General features: G+C 40.6%; 2 protein-coding genes across 4 annotated transcripts in view; one reads left to right on the top strand and one right to left on the bottom strand.

Annotated features, from left to right (window-relative positions):
• LOC145452180 (tyrosine-protein kinase transmembrane receptor ROR2-like) overlaps positions 1-27,531 on the top strand; it is a 262,709-nt gene that overhangs the window by 28,088 nt on the left and 207,090 nt on the right. The gene's annotated exons all lie outside the window — the stretch shown is intronic.
• LOC145452500 (multiple inositol polyphosphate phosphatase 1-like) lies at positions 1,663-18,391 on the bottom strand. 3 transcript variants are annotated; one of them, XM_080330678.1, is made up of 6 exons: positions 18,139-18,391; positions 13,559-13,690; positions 12,791-12,964; positions 12,510-12,703; positions 5,013-5,130; positions 1,663-2,266 (listed from the first exon to the last, which is right to left on the bottom strand). In XM_080330678.1, the coding sequence occupies exons 2-6, from the start codon at positions 13,590-13,592 to the stop codon at positions 1,986-1,988; spliced, it is 801 nt and encodes a 266-aa protein (XP_080186804.1). In that variant the 5' UTR covers positions 13,593-13,690; positions 18,139-18,391; the 3' UTR covers positions 1,663-1,985. The 3 variants fall into 3 exon arrangements, with proteins under 3 accessions (XP_080186804.1, XP_080186803.1, XP_080186805.1); XM_080330677.1 differs by lacking the exon at positions 18,139-18,391 and having other exon boundaries at positions 13,497-13,808; XM_080330679.1 differs by lacking the exon at positions 18,139-18,391 and having other exon boundaries at positions 13,559-13,728.

The following is a 27,531-nucleotide window of genomic DNA, read 5'->3' as shown; positions in this document are numbered from 1 at the left end:
TCTAAGCTTGCGTGAGCGATACAACGCATTTTCCATCTATATTTAACTTTATATTCGTTCCTTGATTCAGAATAAATGATGAATCGCTCTGTCGTTTAAACAGATAGCAAAATGAAATGACTTCGACACGCCCAATACTTCGAATTCAATTTGACTTGAATTCTGACTTGACTTGATTCAATATGTGTAATGACTGGAGATGACTTGTGACTCGAAGGTAATATTGACTATGTCTCATCAGCAGGCCTGTTTATTTTTGGATGTTGGGTTTTATTTTTGGAGATTCTCCAAAAATAAGATTTGAAAACATCCAAAAATAAGCATTTTTTGGATGATGTTTTTTCAAGTTTTTTTAGTGAAATGCACGAGTCATAGCAGTGTAAATACTGTTGAAACAACCAGGAAACTCACAAACACACACCAAAACAGCATGTGTGTGCGGGAGGGGGTATCCGAAACGCTAAGAGTACTTCCACTCACTGGAAGAATCAGAGGCGACACGACAAGGGCTGAAGAGGCGGCATGGTATGAAATCGTGCGAGTGTGGTGCGGGCGGGACCTTGTAACGCAGGCCGAATACTGCCACCTATGCAACAATAACTTCGTCCACACGATGATGTAACTGAATCTCTACCTCCAACGGCAACAGGACTTGATCCAGGAAAAGAAAAGTATGTGCCCCAAGTTTGTAGACAGATGTTGGTTGTCAATTAAGAATATGACCACTTGGTTGACTAGACACCGTAACAAACTCCTCGGGGTTATAAACGATGAAAGTCCGGCCTGTGCACTTTCGCTGCAGTAGTGGATCCAACTAAGCACCACCGTCACAAAGATTCAGGGACTTGGCCATCTGATCGTGGAGCATCAGGATGAGCTCCATCGCCTGGTCGAACGCCTTCGAGCTCGGTGCCCAGCTGAGGGCTGGGACAATGACATCCGCGGCCAGGAAGGTCCTCTGGTCAGAGGGTGCTGGGCTATCAAGTTCACTGAGTCACGCAATTTCGTGGAGGATCAGAGTGTGCACTGCGCAGTCCTCGATCTTCTCGAGAATATCGACGAAGAAGAGAAGCAGTCCACGTTCGAGGCAGTCAGGAGCCTTATAGCAGGGCTCATCGACGGCATAAAGGAAATTGAAGTTGCCGACAATGAAAGGGTTCTGCCCTGTCTACCACATCAAGTGGTGCAACCTCGTAGGCAGGACAGAACAAACACTTCTTCCAACCCATGTCTGTCCGATACAAAATGGACGTCACTTTCAAGCGCATTATTGACGAGCGACAGTTCTTTGGACCCACATGACTCGATGTTTCCCACAACTGCGACGGTCGAAACCGATTTCTGGAAAATCAACTGGGAGAAAGGTCTCTACCGGGCGTCACCCACTGATTTTTATTTGGATGGCATTCTCCAGGCCAAAGACTTTGTGATGAAAGTATTAGAACATTAGATCAAGATCACTGATGATGTCGATGTGTTGAAGAACATGAATACATGATAATAACATACTTTCGGTGAAGTTTTCTATGTAGTATTAGGGCTAAAAACACCTTCATTTCTTATTTTTGGAGATTCTCCAAAAATAAAATTTGAAAACATCCAAAACTAAGCTATTTTTGTTAATTTTGGAGAAATCCAAAAATAAACAGGCCTGCTCATCAGTCATCACTGTTTTATATATTGTAATGTCATATAATGCGCCTGCATCCGTGATCACATTATATTTGTTGATATAGCCTGCTGAACTGCCGACTAAGCACGGCCCACCGCTGCGTTATAGACAAATCGTTGTAAGACGCTACCATCGTGTACCATAATTCCTGATTTCTGCACTTCTTGTATACCCACCTCAGTTGCTACATCGACCTTCAGCTCATTTTTATTTTGAAATGATAAAATTAGGGATCTTTATTTGCAAGGTTTTCATGAAATTGATTCAATATTATATCAATATATATTTATATGAAGACTGAGGGTATTGATATTCAGAATAGCGAATAGGCGGCATTTATTATCAGTGGTAATGGTAACGCTAAATACCAGCGGTGCGATTTGTACGAATATCCAGCGCTTGTTGTTGCTTCTGTACTGGGCGTACTGACAGTGCTTGCTAAAGCACACATTGCATCCCAATTGCAATCATTCGGATCGTTGAATCCAAAATAATCAAGAGCCTCATTCAAGTCCCAAGAGCCGTCTGTAACTGGGTCGCTGTGAGGCAAATCCAATTTGTTTTCATTGTGGAAGACCTGCAATGTCTTTGTACCTGTTTTCAGATATGGAGAATGCAAAAATTAGGTCATAACGATGTGGAGATCACAGTCGAGTACTCACATACACCATGATCACGGATACACTATCGAAACCAACCCTATTTTCTACCATTTGTAAGCACTCTATGCATTGATCACAAAGGTGGTAGGTGTATCTTATAAGACAACTAGGATGCATCGCCATAAGCTACATTGTTATTGGTACTTATATACCAGGGGTGGGCAGACCTGCTTCATTCGCGAGCCGCATATCGAAAATATCAGCTATAAATAAGCCACATCACAAAAATTCAAAAATACGAATGTTTGACGCCACAATGAAATGTAGGCTATCGAATGAAGTTTATTATTGTGTGGGGATACGATGGGTCTCCACCTGGGCTGCAAGGTGTTTGAAATCAGGTTGATATGACGTCCAAGCAGAGCGGAGTGCGGTTATCTCGATGACATTGTCTTGGCCAAACTCAGCAGTTATTGCTAGACTTTACAATACAAATGGGAGAGCTGAGCTGGAGCGTTCACCATCGCTAGCCCGGAAATGATTGTGACCTGCGCTGGCGTAATCAATTATCAAGTTCATTGTTGAACACAATGATTTATCATTGATTGATGACCACTGCATGACCAGGCACCCATTGTTGCGAGCGAAACGTTTCTGTGAACTCGATTCAAGAGTTCAATTGCAAATTTTTAATGCTGTTGTGCCACCTTCCCCTAAATTTTACATGTCTTGCGTAAACCATAAGGAAGGAAACAGCACGAAAACAATGCGCATATTGTTAATACGCGATAAAATGCATCAATTTATAATCAGGTTAAACCTCTCTAGCTAAATGGCGAAACGCATGTGCAATGTGCAATCATCAAAGAGCCGCAATCAAGGACTGAAATAGCCGCATCAGTTTGTCCACGCCCGTTATATACCTTCTAAACTCCTTTCTTTAAATTCGTGTTCAATTTTATACCATTAGCAGGATCTCCAATATGATTGGAATGCTATAGTGTTACCGTTTTATAGTGTCAGAGAATAATTTAACCACTGATGAAAACGTCTCGGAGTTTCTCTGTACCATAGCGTATATATCATATTGAACCTCTATGTTTCTCTGACAAGGCTGCCAATATATGTACTCTTGGGTCATAACTTATAGAACGTAGGTTACTGTAGATTTATGCTTCGTGGGATGTATAAGAATTAGAAAGATATATCTTAAATGCTAAGTAGGCCTATTGTGTTTTCGGAGGCGTATACGAGGTGGGTATTTCGCTAGACCTGTCAATGCGATACAACAGTCACGGTCATTGGATTGAGTCAGTGTTTTCTCTTGACATGAATACCGAACATGGGCCGTCTGCAGTAACTCATGTTAAAATGACTCTCGACTCTCGACAACCTCGCGAGCTTGTTTACACGCGAAAACTTGCGAGTTCCTGACCGTGACCGAGATCTCGCAAAAGAGATCTTTTGCTGTTAAACCAGCTTGGAGATTTTTTTAAGTCGCCCGTAGTCAGCAGCAGTGGCGACTCGTCCCATAATTCATCAGTGGTGGGGCAATGAGTGGTAACTCGGAAAATATTTTGTGGTCAAAATGGCGTATCCTGACGTGAAAGTATAATTTCATTGTGGTGCCACTTTGGTCCTCAAGAGCCGTGCTCTTGAGTCGGTGGTCCAAAATACATTGGTATGCGGTGAGAGGTTCCCAGCTGTGCGGCAACGAAAGTTAAATTAGCAAAGTTCTCTCTCAGTTTTAGTCATTAATCAGGGGATGAAATTTAACAAAATGTGCGCGGAGAAACAGTGGCCCTAAAAGTTGGTCTATGACAAGCTCATCAGTTCCCAATCTGATATGAAGGGTGAGAAGTAAGGCATGATTAAATGACCGCGATATAGTTATACCGCTAGTTTTGATCCTTACTTCGTAGACAGGATACTTTTTCGACTTTAACAGAGCTAAAATTAGCAACTGATCGTTATTTAGGCGATATTGAATTTCGGATACCAGTATATCGCGGTCGCGGATTCCGTAAGCTGCGAGCAGCGACAGACACATAATATCGTTGTGTCATCAGACTGAATATTTAAACTCATTGCTATCTATCTCGGAATATAAATGTGGGAAATAGATGTGATGTAATATCATTAGGAATGGCCTTTGAAAAGCAAATGCGATCGCAGTCTTTGAATAATATATGAGATGAAATACTGGAAACGGTTAATGCAAGCGCGTGCGCAGTGCGCACACCTGATCGCGGTTTTGACGATGGCACGGTCACCACATCTGTCCAGTTCTAAACCTCACCTAATGACCGTGGTTCGCAACCTTATTTTGGCCGCGGGCTAATTTGGGCACCCGAACATACACCAATTGTTTGGAGGTTCGTGGTGTTTGGTGACCTTACTATGATCATTTACACAAGGCCAATTTTCTTCATTTTATCCCGTAGCTGCCAACTTGTAGCACGGCCCACTTCTAGGCCTTTTCTAAGACACCGCTTACACGGATGAGACGGCGAGGAGGAGCCTAGATAAACCGCCAACACGTATGTATTAATTCTGGAGTCGACCTCTGTCAGATACCGATACCCATTGGTGGCAGCTGTGGATTATATCACTACGCTAACTCGCTACACGTTGAATTTTGTTATAGATCACGGTGTATTAGAAATGTATCTTCGATCTCTTTATATTTTCAAGATATGTCAGCGAATATGTCCTATGCCCGACAAGACGGTACTCACCATTACATTCATTCACTAGAAATGCCACACCTCCAGAAAAGGGCGATAGAACGGAGCCTCGGTATGTTTGAGTACTGAACCTCTCCGGAAACTCGTCCGCATAGAAAGGGCCACCGTCCTGGTGAAACACGATCGTTCAGAAAATGGATTTCTCGAAAGCTTCTGAGATTGGTGATCACTAGGGAGATTTTTTTTGACATGTCAAAAAAGTCAAAATTTAGTCCAAATTGTATCGTTCGGTCAAAAAATGTCAAAATTATTTACAAAGTCAAAATTTTTCGCAACCTGCATTTCGTTTGTATCGTAGATGTTTAGACTGTGGGTGAACTTATCATTGATATTTTACAGCTTGTAGCCCAATTTATCGGCCTGCCGTTGTAGACGGCCCGGTGTCTGCTAATTGTGAATCATAAACGGCCAAATGACACAAATAGGTTGGCATGGCTCAACGTACCACAATATCCTAACAGAAGCAAGTCTGCATGGGCAATGGACATTGGTTTTTATATCAACAAGCGCATGATGAAAACTTGGGATGTAGACAGAATTATCAGAATGAAGCAACACGGTCTGTCACCAGCGGTGTACTGTATACACAAATTCAGTGTTGCCAGGCAACAACTGCTAGGCCTACTGTTGAACGTTCTTTCTACATTCTTGGAAAGCTACTTTGTAAGGACAGACACTTCCTACCCTAGAATGTAGGAAAGTATCTTTCGTTGTACTACAACTACTTTACATACCTAAGGTCAAAATTTGGTCAAGTTTTTTAAGATAAAAAAAAGTCAAAATTTTGAGTTTCAGGTCAAAAGCTTTCGGTTTTTTGGTAAAAATAATCGCCCTAGAGATCACTGATCAATCATACTGACTGATTCCACTACGCACGGCTTATTGGCATGATTCGCTAGGGAATAAGGGTTAAGCTAACTGTCGTATGTTAACGAAGGAGTTGGCTATACTTTATATGCGGGTCTGGAACCAGTGTAAATGAACCAATCGGTAACTGAACCACTATCTATTCCGAGAGGTGCGGTTCTCTTCCTTAATAAGCTCGTGTAAATATGATGGAACATGCAAAATGCTATATATATAGGGATGGTGCATGCGAGCCCCTGAAAGGTTCGGGCTCGTGTGAACGCGAACCTTTTTGAAAGGTTCTGTGTAAACGCGAACGTGAACCTTATGACGTCACGTGACGTCATATTGCTAATTCCAACCCTACATTTCAGTGAAGTGATATTTTAATTTACACGATACCTAGCGACGACTCAGGCCACATTATGTCACAATGCTGAAGTCAATATGCTGACTTTTTAAACGTCACCAAATGCATCAACTCAACCAATCAATTGCTCTTATAATCCCATGAAATCAATATCTTCCGTCGCTTTCCCAACAATTTCGACGAGCACTTTCAAGGGAATATAAGCTTGACGGTCGAGGCCAGACCGGACATAGTATTCGGCGTCTGACAATTGCTACATTGAGATTGAGCAGAGTGTAAACGGGTTTCCATCAGAGACCAAGACAAAAGATTCTGGATATTTGGAACCATAAATGTCAGAACCATGAGAGAGGACGAGAAAGCATACGAAGTCGTCAAAGCAATATACGACGCAGGCCTAGACATCGTCGGTTTACAAGAAGTAATCAACCTATCCCCCGATTGATTATGGAAGAACTTACCGTGCACAACGTTGATCAAAATTTATTATCGGCTATGCCCCGACGGAAGACAAAGCGTCATCAGCCAAAGCAGAATTTTACAATAGTCTCTCCCAAATCTGCCAAGCAGATGACGGTAAAAACACCAAAAAATTATTGTAATGGGAGATATGAATGCTACGACGAACCTATATGCGAAACGCACAGCTCTTTCAATGGCAAGAAGAGCAAATGAACTGCACATACAATGATAACGGTGAGCGCCTGATCCACTTCTGCAGAGAGAAGGGCCTATGCATATCTAGCACGTTCTATATACATCACGAACGGAAGAAAACAACATGGATCAGCCCCGATGGCAAAACGCGAAAAAAAATTGGACTACATTCTTTGTGAATCCCGGCTGAGGCAATATATGGCGGACTGCTGTACAAAAAATCTATTCAAATAAATTCAGATCATACAATTCTAGTGGCAAAATGAAAGCACCATTTACAAGACAAGAACGTTTCTGACCACGGAAATTTAATAAAGCAAAAGAGAGCGGGGCCCCGGACCTCGGCTACCTAAACAATACCGACTACAAAAACAGGCTAATCGAAGATGTAGAACAATCTCTTTCAACTGACTGCCAGGGAAATGATGTCGACACGCTAAACGAAAACCTAGCACTATCGATGCAAATCTCTACAGAGAACATACTCCCGAAATATAAAAAGGAAAAATTTGGAAACTTATGGGAATGTGATCGATCACTGAACGATTTGCTACAGAAACTGAAATACGAGGGACGGAACAATCCGGACTCTCAAAGTGCCATAACACTCCTCAGCAAGAAGATTAGAAAAAGGGAAAACTTTTTGATGAACAGGCACTGGAAAACTGAAGCAGAAAAAATAAATCTAAATGCGATAAACAGGGAAACCGCAACTCTGTTCAAAAACGCTAAAGCACACGGTCGTACTCCGGGTAAAGGCAATACCACAGTTTCCTGCCAGGCGAGTAAACTGGCTGAATTTTTCAAAAACCATTTTTGCGCACAAGGAAATGAGAAACCGGTTGGGATGCCAAATGATCTGGAGAACATTCCAAATGCTTTAAAGTTGATGCAAGAAGATAGCTCCACTATCGATGAAGACCCACCAACACTCAAGGAAATTAAACGAACTATTGAAAAACTGAAGCGTAAGAAATCCAGTTCAGACGTACCACCGGGGATTTTGAGAGCAATGGCGTCATCAAAATTGATCATGGATAAAGTTACAGAATTGTTCCAAACAATATGGAAGATTGAAAAATTACCCCAATCATTCGGCCACAGCAAGCTAACTGCCATATGGAAAGACAAAGGAAGCAAAAGCGATCCATCAACATATCGCGCTATTCAAGTTGGAAGCGCATTCTGCAAACTGTTAATAGAAATAATCATATCAAGAATAGAGGAATGGTATAATCCGCAAATTCTCGAATTCCAATGTGGTTTTAGAAAAGGGAAGGGAACTACCGACTGTATATATGTCACGAAGCAGTGTCAAATCATTGCTGAAAAAACTGATGTACAAACATATGCCTGGTTTGTCGATCTGTCCTCTGCGTTCGACCACGTCAACAGAACGATGCTAATTCATTCGCTACGAAATCGAATCGGTGAGAAAAAGGGAACCAAAATCGTGAGCTTACTTGCCTCTCTGTATCGATCCACAACAACCGAACTGAACAGCCACCCTAACCTAACTTTTTCCACAATATCTGGAGTTCGACAGGGCGGTCCCGAATCCCCTATCCTCTTCAATCTTTACATGGACTATGCCGTGAGAGTTGTCCTGTACAGATCGGAACTAACCGATATCGCTTTCAGCCAGTATCATTTTCGCACACCGGAATATGCACGAGAAAATAAAAAGGACAGAAACTACCAACGAACAGCTATCAACATGGGCTCAGGCTATGCGGACGATCTTGAATTCTTTTTCAAAGACCAAACTTCGCTCCAGGAAGGCCTAAAACTACTATGAGAAATTCTTACTGAGTTTGGATTACAAATTAATGACTCGAAAACAAAAACTATGATTTAACCACAATGACGACCTGGCTTACCTGACTTCAATCTGCTCTCTGCATAGTCATCATATTGAAAACGTGAAAACTTTCAAATACCTTGGGTGTATATCATTCACTACAAGGAAACGAATGTGGGAATATCCGAAATCAACAATAGGTACAGCTCGGCTCATGCAGCTTTCCAAACCTATAAATACCTGCTTCGAAACTTCAGAATTTGGATTGGTACAAGAATAAATTTTTTAAATGCTTTTGTGAGAAGTCGACACACATATGGCTGCAGCGTATGGTCTCTTTCAGAAAGTCGAAGAAACGTCCTGGATGTCTGCTACAGACAATTTTTGCGTAAATTGATGCATGAAGGCTACCCCACGCCTTCAAAATTAGTAATGAGAATCTTCATAAAATCTGTCGCACTGAAGACCTCTCATCATTCATTAATCACCAACAAGCTAAATTTCTTGCACATATAATTCGAAAACCTAATCACGGTGTCGTGAAGTCAATAACCTTTGAAGATGAAAGGAGAACCAAAAAAGGAAGTCCCTCTGCAACGCTGATGAACAATGTCCTTAATATGAACCAGTGTTGGGATGACTCGAGTCATGACTTGACTCGAGTCAGACTCGAGTCACTTTTTCGTGTGACTTGACTTGACTCGAGTCGCGTTGCGGAAATGACTTGACTTGACTTGACTCGGCGCTTCAAAAATGCGGATTGACTCGTGACTCGGACCAAAATTTACGAGTCAATTTCAAGTCATCAAGTAAACGGTAACAATCAAATCAGTGTATTTTGCATATGTTCGTATTGTTCGCGATACGCTTGTATCACTTGTGAGAGTAACCAGGCATTCACTGAATGTACATTTGAATGATCCTCCATTATTGCATCACAAATATATTGACCACAGACGAAATGATCACAGGTTACGCTGTCGTAGTAGTATAGTAGTAGTGGAATAAGAATATGAATACAATAGCAATTACCATATCTATGTTTCTTGGACGGCTCAGTGCTAGCATTGCGTAGTGATCACCTTTACCAACCCTCTTGAAAGATTCAAATTCATATCAATTTGTTACAACTTCTCGAGGCTTCGTATTCGAACCTATTGGCTGATATTATAACAGACTGTAGCATTGCTATACAGTTAGTCACTTGTTATATTTGCGGTTTTACGTGTGCGTGATAGACGCCTTCTTGCATGCATATTAGCTTTATATTAGTTATTTTATGCAAGATAAATAGCAAATTATTCTGTCTTTGACACAGCTAGCAAAATGTAATGACTTTGAATCGTCACTGACACTTCGAAAATTCAATTTGACTTGAATTGTGACTTGACTCGTGACTCGACTCGACTTGACTTGACTTGACTCGAGTCACATCCAAAAAACGAGTGACTTGACTTGACTCGAGTCACCTTTGAAAATCGATTGACTTGACTTGACTCGAGTCAAAATGTGCAATGACTCGAGATGACTCGTGACTCGAAGGTAGTGACTTGATCCCAACACTGATATGAACGACACCGACATCAGGACATTCTCGAAAGCAGCACTTTCACGCGAAATTTAATTTATATTTGAAATCTTTGATGCTATGTCTTTTTGCGATGGATACTTCTATCAGCTCGGTGATGGTGCTCTTAGTCTGAACGCAGACAGAGCTAGACCTATATAAATACTTGCTACTGATCTTACCCCATAAACAAGTTATACAGTAGTCAACACCCCAATCGCACGGATTTGGTTCTTATGATACAATAAACCTATCAAGTCACCCCGAACGCCTGCCGGATTTTTTTACATTAGACGACGACGTGTTCCTTATATCAATTTCAGTGATTGGCTGAATAAGAAACATTCGATGACTATCACATGTGCTGTATTTCGTTCTTGATCAGAGGTGTCAAACTCAGATGTGCTCGCGGGCCAATTTCCTAATTTGTGATGACCCGCGGGCCGCAGCATCAATAAATAGGGTATTCAATATATAATATCCAACTATAGGCCTTATTTAACGGCACTTTGCAGACAGGCATTCCACAACCATCGAGAAAATGCAATTTACTATTATACTATTCACGCTTGGCACGAACAAATCACATTTTCAAATATTTGAATAAAATAGTTCTTGTACCGGGCAAAATTTGTTAGAAATATTGAGCTTAGACATCATGCGAGACGATGCATCAAGACATCGTAAAAGCTGTCGAGTTGTAATTTTGCAGCTAGTGGACTTTTGAAATGCCACAATTTTATGTAGAATATTTTAGAATTCACCAAAGATTGATCTGATATCAGAGCATGTGAGCGGTGTAGCCTAATCGGGGTTTCTGATATACTCGTGATAAGTATAGGCTATTGTTACTGTCATTGCCAAAGTCAAATTAAACCAGCGTTAAGTTTTCGTCGATTAATATTGGAACAGATCAATAACAACTAAAATATAATCATCATTGTTCCATAGTAACGGCATTGTTTCTTAACCGTTTTAGCGATCGTACCCCTTGTACTTTCAATTCGATTTCCAGTGCCCCCTGTCGATTTTCAACACAATTACTGATATGGGTCCTATAACAATCAGAAAGCCCATTCACATAAAATCGCGCGTAGTGCGAATAATATTTTCCAGTCGAATAAATTGGCCCAGAACGTATTCCACAGCTTATAGGCCAATTTCCACAATGCATCTGGTACCCCCTATGGTTCTTTGTACCACGAAGGGGATACGGACCCCTGGTTAGGAACACCTGGAATAGAAATGACTAATCGCGGAAGAATCCATTGGTGTTGCAGCTGTGGAGCGTACCACTACCTTACTCGGAACCGATAATAACATGGACAGAGAGCACAAACAACATCCAGGATGTAAATATACGTCACGGGGGCCACAGAATACCAATGGTTTCAATATAGACCTGATTAGATTTCTATATTCTATATACCCTACGCAACGCAAGCTAAGGGATTTTGATATGTTACTATTCCCCACGACAGCTTTCTAGATTTTTGCGTCCGTAGGATTGCCAAGTCACTATTCCTAGAGTGAAGTCCTTCTCTGATTTTAACGTTCAACCCTTCTCAACTCGAGTCACTTTTAGTTTATCCCTCAGTCAATCCAAAATCGAGTAATTAGACGAAAGGTCGCACCACACAAAATCACAATTTTCAATCACGAATCATCAACGGTTCATGTTTTGTCATCATGAACCTGAAATGTGACGTGATAGCGATCTTCTACTGCATGGTAGATTTTAGGAAGCGATGTGATAGTGAAGTTTGTTTAGATTTCAGATTTTTCTAGTAGTTTTATGGTGAACTTTAAGTTCCTAAATCTAAAAAAAGATATATGACACTAGAATATATTGTCGAATATTTGAAATTGAAAAATGCCTTCGCGGGCCGCACAAAATGTTCTCGAAGGCCGCGTGTTTGAGACCTCTGTTCTTGATGTTGTGTGATTGTGGGTCAAGCTCACAGCAGAGAGTCACTAAATATTCACAGTCTGAAAGCTGATCTTTCGAGCAATCCTTTAAAAGAAAGCCAGTAAATTTTTTGAGATTGGCAGGTGCATGTTTGTTTGGTGTTGAATTTTTTCATGCTGCATTCGCCTTGCATAAGAGTGTTCCGAAGTTGACATGCAAAGAATTTAATAATGACGTGAAAAATTGTAACACATGAAAAAGGTTCACAGGGCAGAACCTAACAAGGTTCGTTTGTGAACGTGAGCCTCACCATCCCTACTATATATATCCGATCTCACCTCAATCAATCTCAAATCTGCAAGTAAACGAAGGCTGAAATGTCCGAATATATACTGATTGACGACGTTGTCGTCGCTTATATTTTTCAATGCAGACAAGATGTAACGCTTCAACGGGCAAGTTAACTTGTAATTGAGATCGTTGGCAAATCCATATTGTGCGTAGTCTTCCAAATCGTTCCGGTATTCGAACGCTAAGGAGAATAATAATAAGAGTTGGATATTGCCCACGCGAAAGCCTACACGTTTTGAATACATTGCATGCTGCATTTCGACTTCACCTTGCAAGTCTTCCTTCGTGAATAACGTACACCATGGACTGTCTTCGCCGTTAATAACTTCCCGCTCCACGCACCCTTCCCCATACAATGTCACCAGGGTGTCTAAAGTGATGTTGTCTTCTGGTATGCCTAGCCGATTGGCGACGTTGGAAGCCATTGTGGAAAATACAGGACCTGACCGATGAATAGAAGGATGTCACGTGACATAACGGTCAGTGATCCATTCATTCCATTGCTATTTCATATAGTAAATCGTAAGTTTGACGTAATGACGCTAGAAGCAAACCCGCAAGATGTATCGTATTTGTGAGAATTCACCAAGAGGTATGATCCTTAACGTCGCCTAGTATATATTTATTTCACTTATGATTTGATCAAATCTAGGGTTCCCAAAGTGGGCGACATCGCACCCTGTGGACCGATTTTGAGGGAAGGGGAGACAAAAGTGTTAAGAGTAGTATACAAGCAAAAGTACCATGGTTAGGGCATACAGCCTGCATCAATACCAATGAAAAGTAGAAGGATCACCTTACTGAGGACCTCTGGTCTTTTTGGTGGGTGCGATATAGGTATGTTGTTCTTGATACGGGGGTGATGAGTCAAAAAAGCTTGGGAGCTACTGAATAATCGGTTGGTTGGGCATTTTAATGAATCGGGCATGTCTCTGTAAACCTAAAATATTTTCTTGAGATATAGGCGACAGTACCGTTGAAAAATTTTCTTTCCTCCGCCAATGTTTCTTCATTTTCAACTACTTCCTTTTCATACCTTTCGCACGGACGAGTAAACGATAATACGACATCGTTATCGATAATGATAGGCTGCGCCGGCGTTGTGCCCACTTCGTTTTCGAATATTTCGGCAGAAGAAAGAGCTTGAACTAAGCTGGATGAAATATACCTGTATATATAGGGTTGCATTTAAAACAAAAATCAATTTAAAAGAAACATGTTTAAGACAAGGCCCATGACGTCACGAATATTCAATTATGGCGTCATAATGATTTGAATTCAAAATTCAAAAAGCAGGTTTTATGTTTTGAATTCCACGCATCCGCTCGTGGGCCGCAATATTTGAGATTGGCAAGGTGTATGTTCGTTTAGTGTTGATTTTTTATGCTGTCAGCGTCATCTATAGAGTGGTCCGAAATTGAAATGCAAAGAATTTCAACCAAAGATGTTATAATGACAGTAAAAAAATTGTAATATATGAAAAACGTTCACAGTGCAGAACCTACCTGGGTTCGTTTGTGAACGTGAACCTCTAAATTTCTGAGGTTCACACACAGAACGCGAACGTGAACCTCACGTTCACACCATACCTAGGCGTAAGTCTATCCTCCCCTACCAGTCGTCGTCGAAATTTTTGACGGAAAAATAGCTTTTTTTGAATTAATATAGCATTTGATTGGTCCAGTTAATATATTTAGTGATGCTTAAAAAGTCAGCCTGTAATTGAGCACTGTGGCATAATATGGCCTGAGTCGTCGCTAGGTATCGTGTGCACTACTATGCTACTTTACGGAAAACAACACATTCTTCAACAAGGTAATTATTAAAATGGACGCTCCCGTGACTTGCCCGCTAGAACCTCATGAATAGTTTTAACCGGTGGATGAACATGACTTAAGTCTTAGGATGAACTGTATATTAAGTGCCACGGATTTTGGACGACACCACTTCCATCAGCTCTACCGATAAATCTGATCACATATTTGCAATAAATGCAAGTATCAATAGTATTGATCAACTTCATTAGACAGACAGATTCTTTATTCGTACGATGAGAGTTCACGCAAATATGTAAAAAAGACAATCACAGCGATACGACCACATCGAGATGTGTAGTTTTCAAGTCAGCTGTAGTCAAGGCGTAACGATAGTACATTTATATCATGCAACTGTCGGTCAGTAACACTTCAACAAAAAATTAAACAACAAAACGCAAACGCAAAACAGTGGTAGTAGAAAAATAAATAAATAAAACTGTAAAACTAGTTCAAAATAAATACTAGACCGTACTCTCAGGTCTCAATATGTAGAAATGAGCCGAGACTTAAAATTCCGACAGAATGATGCAAATGACAAACCTCTGTGCTCTATTGATGAGGAGTTCCAACTTCCAAATCCTTGGACCAACAAAAGTTAAGGATCTCTGGCACACACTAGCGGCTAAATTATGTATAAAGATATTTCCAGCTGTGGCGGATCTAGGGTTAGGGTTAGGGTTAGGGTTAGGGTTCCGTGAGAGTTCCGTGAGAGTGGACACCGGCAGATGGCGTAAAGATGCGGCTAAGAGCAGAAGGGAATTCACCATGGTGATACCGGTACATGGTCTTAGCAATTTCATTAATGAGCCTTAATATAATTCAACGCTTCGCCCTACTAGAAAACAAATACACTCACCCACTCTACACTAGCTCCGCTTCCACTAATGGGTTATCATTGCCGCTTGCATTAAAATTGTCCTCCCAGAAAAGTTTCTATTATATTGGTGGAAATCTGGAACACTTTACCAGTCGAATTTAGACGTTTACCTGATCATCTATTAATTTTTTATCCCCCACCCACTTCACGCGCAGTTGTATTGATCAACCTATGGGGTCCAAGATTTTCATATGGCTGTGGTTACAAAGTGCTGTTGCGACCCTCCTCCTTGCGCGTATTCTACGCAAAAAAACGTAGAATACACCATTCCATTAATTTGAGCTTGAACTCAAATATCATAGCATATAACTTCTATATTTTGGATCGTCATTTTCGGTTAGGTTATATCTCTACTAGAGGCGTGATAACGTAGTGGTACGTTCCACAGCTGCGACAACAATGGGTTGCGGGTTCGAGTCCGACTGAGGTCGACTCCGCTAATCCTACTTAAGTGTTGGAGGTTTATCTAGGCCGTGTAAAAGTTGTCTTATAATATCCCAGATGTGGGCCATGCTACAAGTCAGAAGCTACGGAATAAAAATGAAGAATATTGGCATGATGTAAATGACCACAGTAGTCGACAAACACCAAGAATGCCACAAACAACAACAACATATCCCTAGGGCTCTACTAGACCCTTGATCATACAAATTCTTCTTTTGACGCGATTTCGCAATCTATTCGCATCTACTGCACTAGGATAACAATTTTACTTCACAGGAATTATAAAAAGATACGTTCAATGTCACCATTTTCATGAGGTAGCAAGTCGTTCCCCGGATTGTATTTAGGCCTAATATCTTATTACCAGGCCTGAAACCGGCAAACGAAGGTTGAAGCCGCACAAAGCAAATCGCTCCTGACCAAATACTATACCGAAAAAGAATCCAGAAGCAAGGCATAAACGGAGAATGCAGAATGTGGCACGGCCAAAATGAAACTGTATACTGTTGCCATCGACATGGACCCAAAAATAAGGACAGTCGAAAAATTAGATTAGCATTAAAAGCGTTTTTGTACATATACGTTCTATTTATACCAGCCGTGGCATATTACATTCCAGAAACAACCTGCTACAGCAACTCCTTGTTAGTATAAAGTGCTTCATGGACCTCGCGACAGCTCAAGTCTAGGTTTACCTTTACTCAGGGCCGAAACGGCACTTCGTCAGCCCCCCCCCCAAAGAAAACACGTTCGTCTTGCTCCCCCCCAATGGGGTGATAAACCAAACCTCTTCACCTCGTTTTGATTAGAGGCGTCAAACAATATGGAAAAAAGCTATACATCAAGTTTAGACAAAATCACTTTTTGATCGTGGAGCAAGAACTCCAGTAACAATGCTTGTAGTCTAAGTTCTGGCCGAAGCAAACTTCTTTGCGATGTTGGAATGGGGAAATATTGCTTTGAACAATTTCGATGTGCAATCGTTGGTGCGGAATGATTGGTGGTGTTTGCAGTATGGAATGCCCAGATACCCTCAGCAGCAGCAGCTTTGTAGTCTGTGGTCGTTGGTGCTGATGGACTTGCGAAAAAATTATTCATCGACTGGCTCGAATTAATCAATATGACTCAGTTCTTGTGTTTTGGGGTATCAATAGGAGTTGAAATACCGGTCTTTCCTATGGTCTCCAGCTCCAGGTTAATGTCGCAATTGCAGATATTGCAATGTGTGAAGCACTTGCCCTTCAAGCGTCGTTTGATACCTTTAAATTCTCTCTCATAATCGTCACAAAAACGTTTTTACGCCTGCTCATTTTAACTACCAGATTTAGCCTTATTAGTAGCTAACACTATACGTACAATATAATTTAGATAAATTTATGAATGACTTATAGCTTTACTTTTTAACCCAAGTGTCAACGCCTTTTTTCGGTACGCAATAAATGCTGCCTTCCCTACAGCTTATGCTGCGTTAGACTAAACAGCAGAAACCTGGTACTGCTGTTTACTGCTAAAATTTCTTAGAAATAAGGACAGTCGAGTTTTCTAAGACGTGGCTCTTTAAAATAAGGACAAATCTTAGAAATAAGGACGGTATGGCAACCCTGGCTATAGCATATCTCATGTCCGGTTGTGGCGCACTTGCAGCGAGAGAATACACTTCGAGACACAACAGGATCGGTGACTAATACATTCATTTTGAATTTTGCAAGCATTTCAACATCACCACCTCGACAAAAATTGGTATGATTACAGTGCAGCACGAGTGGCAAAAAACTACCAGAGGTGGTCAGTAACGATGTTCTTCTACTTTTTGAAGTACTTGAAGTAGATTTTGCCTACTCACACTACTTTTTAAGTAGTTGTAATTTTAGACTAGTTCTACTTCTACTTGACAGTTTTCAGTTTTGCAGGCAAAAATAAGCGTACAATACCTACTTACTTACTTGTGAACCCCGACTCCTACTTCTACTTGAGTAGAAATTCCAGCGTTACTTCTACATCTACTTGAGTAGCGACGGTGACTACTTTGATCACCTCTGAAAACTACCAAATAAAATACTGTCGGATAAACCAGTTTTAAACCGACCGCGAAATCGGGAGCAACCGCCCTGATATTATAATCAAACTAAAAATGAAAAGACATGCTTATTCATTGAACTTGCAGTCCCAGCCGTAGTCGTTAACTCTCAAGTCAAAGTGGAAGTAGCCTCGTAAATTACTACTCAAGTACAGGTAGAGGTATTAAATGCCCAAGAAAGTAGAATAATAAGTATTCTAGGCTAGTTTTGCCACAAAAACTGAATAATGTTAAGTAGAAGTGGACGACATTCTACACTATCATAATCGCTTGAATGCAAGTATTAGTGGAAGTACACAAAACCTACTTGAGTACTTCGAAAAAAAAGTACTTCGCTACCGACCGCATGCGCAGTTTCAATAGTAAAGGGCTGTATATAAATATACATGGATGTCACTTACTTGGCACGGCTGGTTTCAGCGAACAATTCAGGAAATGCCTGAGTATATCTATATCCAAGTTGGACAATTTCACGTTCACCCAACGGCGTAAGGTTGAATCCCACTCCATCGATCTCATCAAACCAGTTTTCCCATTCTATTATTCTCTAGATACACACAAGTAGAAAAATCACATAAAAGAATAATCTATCCCGAACATGAACGAATCGAAATCAGCAGTGCTAGTTGTAATATTAATGAGGTGGGGCATTCGTAACATTCTGTATTGAAGTACACCCTGGGAATATTTCATTAGTGCTGTGTTGTTACCAGAGGTGGTCAAAGTAGTCAAGAAAGCTACCCAAGTAGAAGTAGAAGTAACGACGAAAAAATCTACTCAAGTACGAGTAGAAGTACTTCTTCCATGAGGAACCTAAAGCTACTTGAAGTAGAAGTAGAATTGACTGACTTTAAAAGTACTCAAGTAAGTAAGTAGTTTTGAAAACGATCCTAATTCGTTCACATGGATTATAAAAAGGTGCAAATTGAGCTATGCGATAGGTGACGAGCTTGATTCATATTGATGCATACCATGCAGCAGGTATTCAATTTTCGATAGCATAAGCATTCGTCCACATCATGGGATGAAAATGATAGTATTGATATGGAAATGCGATACTAATCCTCTGTTTACTCAAACAGCACGTTTTAGAAAATATCATGGTATTGCACACTCCTTCATAAGGTCTGTAGTTTAGTCGAAGAGCAATACGAAGATGTTGTTTTGGATGCGGTGTAAACCATTTCTTCGATTAGTGAACGTTAATAAAAAATATGGTTGACCGTAAAAATGCTATATTGTGTAGCTTTATTTCTGGAAACTGAAGGCATTACTACACTTGTTTTTATACTTCAAGATGTACGTTATCCAGACAAAAGAACTGATATTAATTAGAAATCAAAATATATGGTACTGGGAGTTGAAAGTGAAATATAAATCTAAAAACGGTACATGTATTTAATGTCTTTAGTCCAGAAAGTTTCGAAGGTTGGTATGCTAAAACAGCTCTAAAACTGAAAAAAAGTCAGAGTCGATCCACTTTTCCAGATTAGGACACGCCATGGACAGCTAGATTACGGTATGATAAGTAAATGCTAGATTGCGAAACATCAGTTTCAAACGTTAGGATAAGCCATATATACTGTGATGAAATATTTGATATGGGGAAGGGCGACAATGCGGTGTGAACGGAACCACGCCAACCCGCTACCTAAATTATATTCACCGATACTTTTGTGAAATCATACTGGATACTCCACATTCACTGCGTGCGAAGCGCGACGAAAATTCTGGGCTCAACTCAACTTTTATGAAAACTAAATGTCGATACTCCGTGAAAACAGCCCCGAAATTTCTCAGGCTTTCTTCCTGATTGGAGGATTAAGCTACTTCTACTTGACAAACTGAAAATAGCGAAAAGTAAGTAAGTAGATCACAAAATATTATGAAGTAAAAGTAGAAGTAGTAAAATTCAGATCTACTTGAGTGAGTACCAGAAGTAGAGGAAAACTACTTGAGTACTTCGAAAAAGTAGAAGTACTTCGTTACTGACCACCTCTGGTTGTTACTCGACTATTTTATAGCCGAATTCGTCTATGTTTTTACCGTTGTACGTTTGTTATTGCCGTTAGTGACTCGATGTGTATTTGTCATTAACTGACGTTTGCTCCTAACGAGAGTCAGTCAAAAAGCTTACAGTGGAAAAGATTTGGCAATATGACAAAATTGTTTGCTGCTACATTGAAGTTTTGTACGTCCTATTGCCTATTGAAGTATGTGCATGATCTAAAATACGTTTTCAAATATATGCATATTCTTGAATATGTGACTGACGTCATACTTTGCCAATTTGGTTTTCGTTTGGATCACTTTCTATATGCTTGTTATTGTGTCGTTAAATCTAGATAAGAGGCACACGAAAAGTCTCCGAGTTTATAAATTCCACTACAACGAATGTAGTTCTGAAAGCAATATATACATATTCGCTGAACGGAATTATGTAACAATGTTATCTGAATGAGAGTGAAATCATAGGTGTATAGGCGACAATACGCACACGCGCACACACACACACACGCAATACACGCACACTCAATATGTACTAGATGTATATCAGTGTTGGGATCAGTTCATATTAAATCACCGAAGATTTCGGCTCGAACAGGTCAAGTCATTTCAAGATTTGTCAAGTCAAGTCATGCAAATTTCCACAATGACTCCGCCCAAGTCATGTTATGCCAGAGTTTCCGATTTCGAGTCAAATTGAATTTAAATTTGTCGTTGTAGTTTAATGTCCGGATGCAGATGTGAATGCATTTTGGCTACATCTAATTATACTAGTCAAAATTTGTTTCATGCCACTTCTTAGCTACTAAGAAGAGTCACTGGTCAATTGGTCATTTATGCAAGTTGCTGAGAACGCTGGTCACTTGCATGCTTATACCAGTGGGGAAATCGCGGCATTGCGATACGCAAAATTATGTTACCAACAATTTATATTAATAGATGAAGAGCAATGAAAATTGAGGCGAAAATCGCGGTATTCTATGTGTTTTCATCACATGTAAATGCAAAGCCGGAATATGTTTACTTGTGCTAGTAGTGCTTATAACTAGCTTTGCTCACCCGTTCTCCGAAATCCGCTCACAATAAAGAAGCGTTGATTAAAGTTTCTTTATTTAACTGACTCGCTGAAATTAATGAGCACATCGGGACACTTTCGATTTCTCCTTTTTTCACGTATACCTATGATATAACAATGGTGTCTGTATCTGAACCCTATATCACTAAACCCGAATCATTGAATATCAACTATTGCTAATTTATGTCGATTGTCGATTTTGACGGTGTTCCTCACCGGTATAAGTCTTGAAACTTGGTATGGTACTTATCTAAAGCTGTCGCATTTGGTAGCTGTTATAGGTGTTAACTGTGCCAAGTTGCAAGATTAAGTCTCAATAATTAGCTTATTAAATTCGTTTCCAAAGTCGACCATGTACTGATCCATCATAGGTCTACCGCATAACAGTCATATCATGTCAGGGCAGTAACTTTCAAGACCCATACTCGGAGTGACGTTTGACTTGGAGACAAATTTTCAAGCCAATTTTCAAGTCATAAAATCCATGTCATTTTGGGGCCGTGACTCGAGCCAGGTCAAGCCATTGAAAAAATATGTGATTCGTGTCCAACACTGATCAGAGTAGGCCTACCTGATTTTATAAGTATGTCAACGTATAGACCACTGCTGGGCAATATGTAAAAAGTATAATGTCCAAATTCACTTCGTCCTAAATATTGTATTGCATATAAAATAGAATACAAGTCATATGCTTACTTGTAGATCTCCATCGCAAGACTCTGCATTTCCGGTAATATTAATCATATCTCTGATTGCCTCCAGTGTGCGGAATCGTGATTCTTCATTGCTCGTTGGATTATATCGCTCTCCGTGACGTGTGAAGACGACGAGTCCTAGATTTCTACAGCCTGTTGTAATATAATTATTATAATTGGTACTTTGTTGGATGGAAACTACACGCCATTTGACTCTGTAGTTCTCTCAACACACACCTCTATAGTAGAGCACGTAGATAAATAAATAAATATGTGGAAATGAGTATCATTCAAATTCGTAAAATGTATCGCAGTTCTGATAAAAGAGCGAGTATAGTGCGCTTCGTGTGAGTGATTCCCATATTGGATATATGTATGGCATATATATGTTGATAAAATTGGATTTCAAAACACCGCGTGTATTTGAAATCTCCCAGAAGTCCACCAGACGGGACCTACGGATAGGCTTAACTATCATATTGTAGAGACGTAACCCGAGATGTGACCCCATAAGAACTTCTGAAATACACCTACCCTAATTATCTAGAAGAGGTTTTATTCAAAGCTTTTCGTAAGGAAAGCCTACTGCCTACTCATTTTAGCCGGGTACCAGGAGACTAAACAGAAAAATCTCTAACACGGGATCGTGCGACTAACCCAGAGACTAACCATTTTTGTCAAGCAGGAAGCCATAATAAATCTTGACTACTGGCCAAGTTTGCATAATTATATTAAATTCGATTTGGGTAATATTTAAGCAATGCAAAATCATTGTCTTATGAAGGTATTGTCACAATTTCGAATTATAACCTTTATCTGCGTATCAGACGGGGGCTTTCCCAAGTAACGAGCAATTTCACATTCGCATTGCTTCTTCTAGAGTAGCATTGTTAAATTGTAAAGTGCAAACGCTTTGCATCATAATCAGGAACTTTACATATATCGTGGTCACGCCGGAAACAGTTGTGTTTGTCGCCAAGGTACAATTTAATCAGTTATATGGTATTCGGATATAGTTACTCGTTTATTGTAATAGAATCTAATGATTAGCAGTTAATCCTATTTCAGGCGGTATCTCAGTTGGAGGAGGATAGGTCGATTTGAAGAAATGACCCGATCTACGAAAATTCGTATTTGCCTGAAAGCACGCAACAGCACCACACAGTAAAGTCCTTAAGAAACGTATATACAGCCTAGCGATTGAGAGCAGGCCGATTTGATGGTTTTAATAGAAGGCAGCATGTGTAACCACTGGAGTAGCAGCATGTACTGCCGCCCCTGGCTCTCGTCTAAAATGCCGCCCCTCCCTTAAGTAGACCGCAGCAAATTTTGACATAGATTCATGTTCAAGCAACCTTGTCAATAAAATAATTACAAAAAATATGCCGCGTCTCAGCCTCACCATCTCAACATTGATAAGGCCAAAAATAATAAAGACAAGAAATAGCGAACGATTGTATTGTGCAAATAGACAATCGATAGCCGCCTCAAAGCAAAATCAGCGATAATATCCCCAAATTCAAGTTTTTGAACAAAGTCTCTTTTTATAGACAGAATGGATGGAGCGGATAACCGATCATCATTCATGGTAGAATCTAAATAAGGCTTAATCAGTTTGAGCTTTAAGAAGCTCGCCTCACACAGCTGCAATTGAAACAATGGTCAGATTAGGTTTCTGACACGAGCATAAATATGGTGTCGAATCAAGTAGCTTTGCATTAACTAACCACTGTAAATTTCAAACACTGTTGCACTACGAGCAAACGTGGTTTCACTGCTCCGCACCAGCCTCTTAACCCTTTCAAAATCTCAAGTTGAACAACTTCATATGATCATATTTTAATTTGTGTCCGTTCTAGAGGCCTCATATTGGTTTGTACGAAAAGCTAGCAATCTTCTGATTTAAATGATTCGAAGGTATAAGGCATGACAATTTTCGCAGTCAACTCCGAAAAAGTCCACCTAGTAGCCATAAGTGCTTCTAAAAGCGCTGGTGAATAAATTGTGAATTTCGCTTTGCAGCAGCGCGTGGGAATTCAAAAATCCAAACTTATCATTCAAGTGGTGTATGCCGGTAAACCTAGTTCCAGCTTCAAGTTTAAATCTGTCCAAAGCTTTGCAACATGCATCGTCTAACTTCTTCGACAACACTGAGGCCAGCATCTTGTGGTTGTTCGCCAGGCATTCTCCTTTTTCTGCGAACTCTCCGCACAATCAGCATTGACGGCTATTTCGGAGTGGTTCCATCGCCATGTTAACATATTAATTTGTGTTTTCGGAATCAGCGCGACACTAGCTTTCGATTGAGACCTGCTTGATTAACTTTTAGCTCACGGGACGCTAGCTATACGACTACCAATTAACGCTTCTTTTAGCCGGCTGTGTACACTGTGCCGAGCGAGATAGTGTATAATGGAGATGCGTCCGGCTTCTTGATCGGTATAGGTCGTGGACAACAAGGACAGAGGGAAAAACGGCGGTGCAGACTAGATGACCTTATTATTTTAAAAAGTCCGTATCGCATCTCCGTCGTCAAAGCATCTCGATGATACAGGCAAAAAAGAATACCATAACTATCTCTCTCTCTCTCTCTCTCTCACTGTGCAGCCACATCTTGCCGCCCCCTTGGAGCCTGCCGCCCCTGGCGCAGAGCCAGAACCGCCAAGTGGCTGCTACGCCACTGTGTGTAACACGTACAATTGCAAACCAAATTGGAATTAGGAAGAGATTCCAAAATGGTGTAGCCTTCAGCGCAATAAGTTAGCAATACATCATTTTGTATATAGGCCTATAGCCTACTTTTGCGACATGTATTGTATACCCAAAGCATTGTTGTCTAAATTATAATCAGAAAACGATATATCTCACCATCCGGGGTTTCATATTGTGTTATATTTCCTCTGTCTGAATCTTTATAAGCAGTCAAATATTGGTATTTCTTGTAGGGATATTCAGGATCGTCTTGAAAATTTGTGGAGCAAAACGGCGACGTGGCTGCCGCTACACCTATTAATGCTAAAACGTGTGCGTGATACATCACACTGGTTTCAATTGGATATGCTTCTAAACTTAGAAGAGTAAACATAAGCATGTAACGATCATGTATTGTACATATTTGCATTGTGCATTTGGCAAATGCAATATCGCAAGACTAAAAGAAAGAACTTTTTTGAGTCTATCCATGGCAACGATGCAGTACTAAATTTGTGGTATTAAGTATAAAGTAGGGGTATGTCGTTAAGTGGGAGACGTATACTTATTGGTGCACTCACGCAATATAGCTAAGTCTCAATCTGTAGCAATGCGGTTGAAAAGGCTACTGTACAAACTAGCGAGTGTCAAAGCTGCGAGTGTCATAATAGCAATTCCATCCCAAATAAGTGAGTCACCTAAGATAGCGAATGTCATCATTTCAAGTCATTCAAATGAGTCAAATCTCTTATGTCGAAACATGCTAGTGTAAAAACCTATCCTTCATTAGATTGTAGGTTAGGTGATCTGACTTAATCTAAACCCCCACCCGAGTCTAACCCGCAGCCCCAACCCTAACTATTCGAAAGACCTACTATATTGAATGCATCGCTATTACTCACTATTTTGGATAACTCGAGACACCCTGATTTCACATTCGGTATTTGTTCCGCATGTCACTTTAAAATACATTTCAGCATGATAGTTCTTGCTAACACAGGGGTTCCGAAATCAGGGGTCGTGACCCTAATGGGGTCGTTTGCCTACTCTCTGGACTCGCGGAGACGAAAATTACATAGCAATGACTATTACAAGAATGCCCAGCTGATGGTATCAGCGGCTCCTTTCAAAATATTTCAGTTCATTTTTTCGAAATATATAGAGAAAAAGTCGACGGTCACGGTCACAATTCTATGTTCCCACAATCTCAAAAAGCTTAATTCGGGATGACGATGAATTTATCGTCGTTGGTTCCTTTAAAGATGTTGTTCTGCTTGGTAGCAAAGCATTTGCTACACCAGTAGTAGGAGAGTTGGTGACGAATCACTAACCCAAATTCCTCCGTAAGTGCAGAACTGTGAATATAGACACGGGGGTTAAGACCTGCCTGTCTATTGTAGACCGTTCGTCGCGTACCACCGAGAATCCAACGATGTCATAAAACATGAGCCTAAAAGTGGTACATTTTCTGTCGAACTGTAATTCAGTAAATGCGTAGCATGACCAGAATCCTTTTATAAACATTTCCATCATAGACGCGCCAATAGAGTGGAAATTCAACTGCATCTAAAATTTTAAGATTTTCTAACAGCAGGTTTAACGACACTTGCGTCTAGGATTGCTGATATTAAATTTTGTGTCATTAAAACCTTAACTTAGTTTTATATGTTACAACCTTGCATAGCCCTTTTATATATTATTTGCACCGCGATGATTAAAGTAACGGTGTAGGCAATGTTCTCTCTAATTTTTCACGAGTCTGCTCAAACTCACCAACTTACTGCGCGGTCCCTTGCGCAAGAGTGCGTAACATAGGGTTGCCACGGCTGGACTCCTGATTTACCCGATTTTCCGGTAATGCGTGGTGTTGAGGTCATCACTTCGGCTCCAGTCAGGAAACGAAACGAATTACCCACCTTTTTACGATAATATCCGGTGTTGTTGACTATAGAAAAAGGTTATCACTTTGGGTAGGCTATGGGACTTGGACTTCGGTAAGCACAACTGCCAATTCCCTCGCCCATATTCACCGTCTGTTTCTCTCGCGACCCTGTTTGTATTTTGCGGTATCGACTTCGAATCTCGGCTCAGTTCATGGGCTTTGGCATTCACCACTTTCGCAATAGGGTTGGCGATACGGATCCCAGATAACCTTCCGGCATATAGAAACTATAACAGTGCGAGCCATATCGCAAAATTCCCTGGTATGACATCGATCCTCTTTCTCCATAATGGAATCCGACTACGGCTATGTCAAAAGTAAATCCGGCTCTGATCCGAATCCGGCCCTGTCGGTAAAAGTGTGTATCTGGATCTGATCCGACATGGAATAAGCTGTCCATGCACACGCTATTGAAACATAGGCAAAACTGGGTCTTAAACGTGTTACAATGCTGCTGTTGTTGTTGCGGCGGCGTCGGTACACTGCGCCACTCACAACCTGATTATGATCTCTTAGACACGATAGAACGTCAATAAAGCAAGAACACGCTATGTTCCCGAACATTTCTTTAGTACAACGCATTTTTCGGCGCCTGTTGTAGGTAAAGTTTCGTAAATCTGGTAGGAAAGGCGCCATGAGGCGCTGCCGCGCCACACCGCTGAGCAGATGCGTCTTCTATTCCCAATGTCTTATGTCGTTATATATGTCTTATATGTTACAACCTTCGCGCGTTTCGGCATTGAATCTACGCACTTTTGGTAACTGGGTCACGATTATTGAAATAAGATACGAACATTTTGAGCTCATATATTTACCATCCTGAACAGTACCACTGCTTTATAGCATGGATGTCAAAATATCCGTCCGCGGGTCACATCTGGTCCGTCACGCGATTTTATCTGGCCCGCGAAACAAGTTTGCGTAAACAGAAAATGCTTATAATATTCACCACATTTCTAAACATAGTTCATGCTTATTTATTAAATATTTTCACGTAAGCAATCCCGTAAGACAGCAAATATTGACCAGACCATGTTCATCATAACCGTCGAACGGCAGTGTTGCGTTTTCAGTCTAGCTAACACATTAGAAACGAATCGGTGATATTGACGCCAAATTCCGAGAAGGCAAACAAGTGCGTCACTCAGTTCAGACTTTTCTGGGAAAGTCAACCAAAAGTATGTATTCATAGAGGCGACAACTCCAATGCGAATCCGCTATATGAAAGTTACAAGCTGAATGGTGATGTAAATAATGACGAACAAGATTCCAACACCCGCGTTTACATCCCTGGTATTCTTCAATATGCATAGGCCTATACGCAGGACCAACTCCAAATCACGACTTAAGTCAAGCGAAGATATAGCAATACGTCAGCTTATCA

The sequence above is a fragment of the Botryllus schlosseri genome, chromosome 12, assembly GCF_051294905.1.
Source record: "Botryllus schlosseri isolate E-star chromosome 12, Bs_hap1, whole genome shotgun sequence".
NCBI classification, from domain to species: Eukaryota; Metazoa; Chordata; class Ascidiacea; order Stolidobranchia; family Styelidae; genus Botryllus; species Botryllus schlosseri.
The sequence above is the reverse complement of the archived record's forward strand: the minus strand, read 5'-3'. Positions and strand labels throughout refer to the sequence as shown.

Bases quoted from the DNA above. Each gene is read 5' to 3' on its own strand.
- LOC145452500 (XM_080330677.1), bottom strand. From the start codon at position 13,710: ATGCAACCCTATATATACAGGTATATTTCATCCAGCTTAGTTCAAGCT. The intron at 12,965-13,496 runs GTACTGTCGCCT...TTCATCGGTCAG, and splicing joins GGAAAGAAAATTTTTCAACG to GTCCTGTATTTTCCACAATG. The intron at 12,704-12,790 runs GTGAAGTCGAAA...TATTCTCCTTAG, and splicing joins CACGAAGGAAGACTTGCAAG to CGTTCGAATACCGGAACGAT.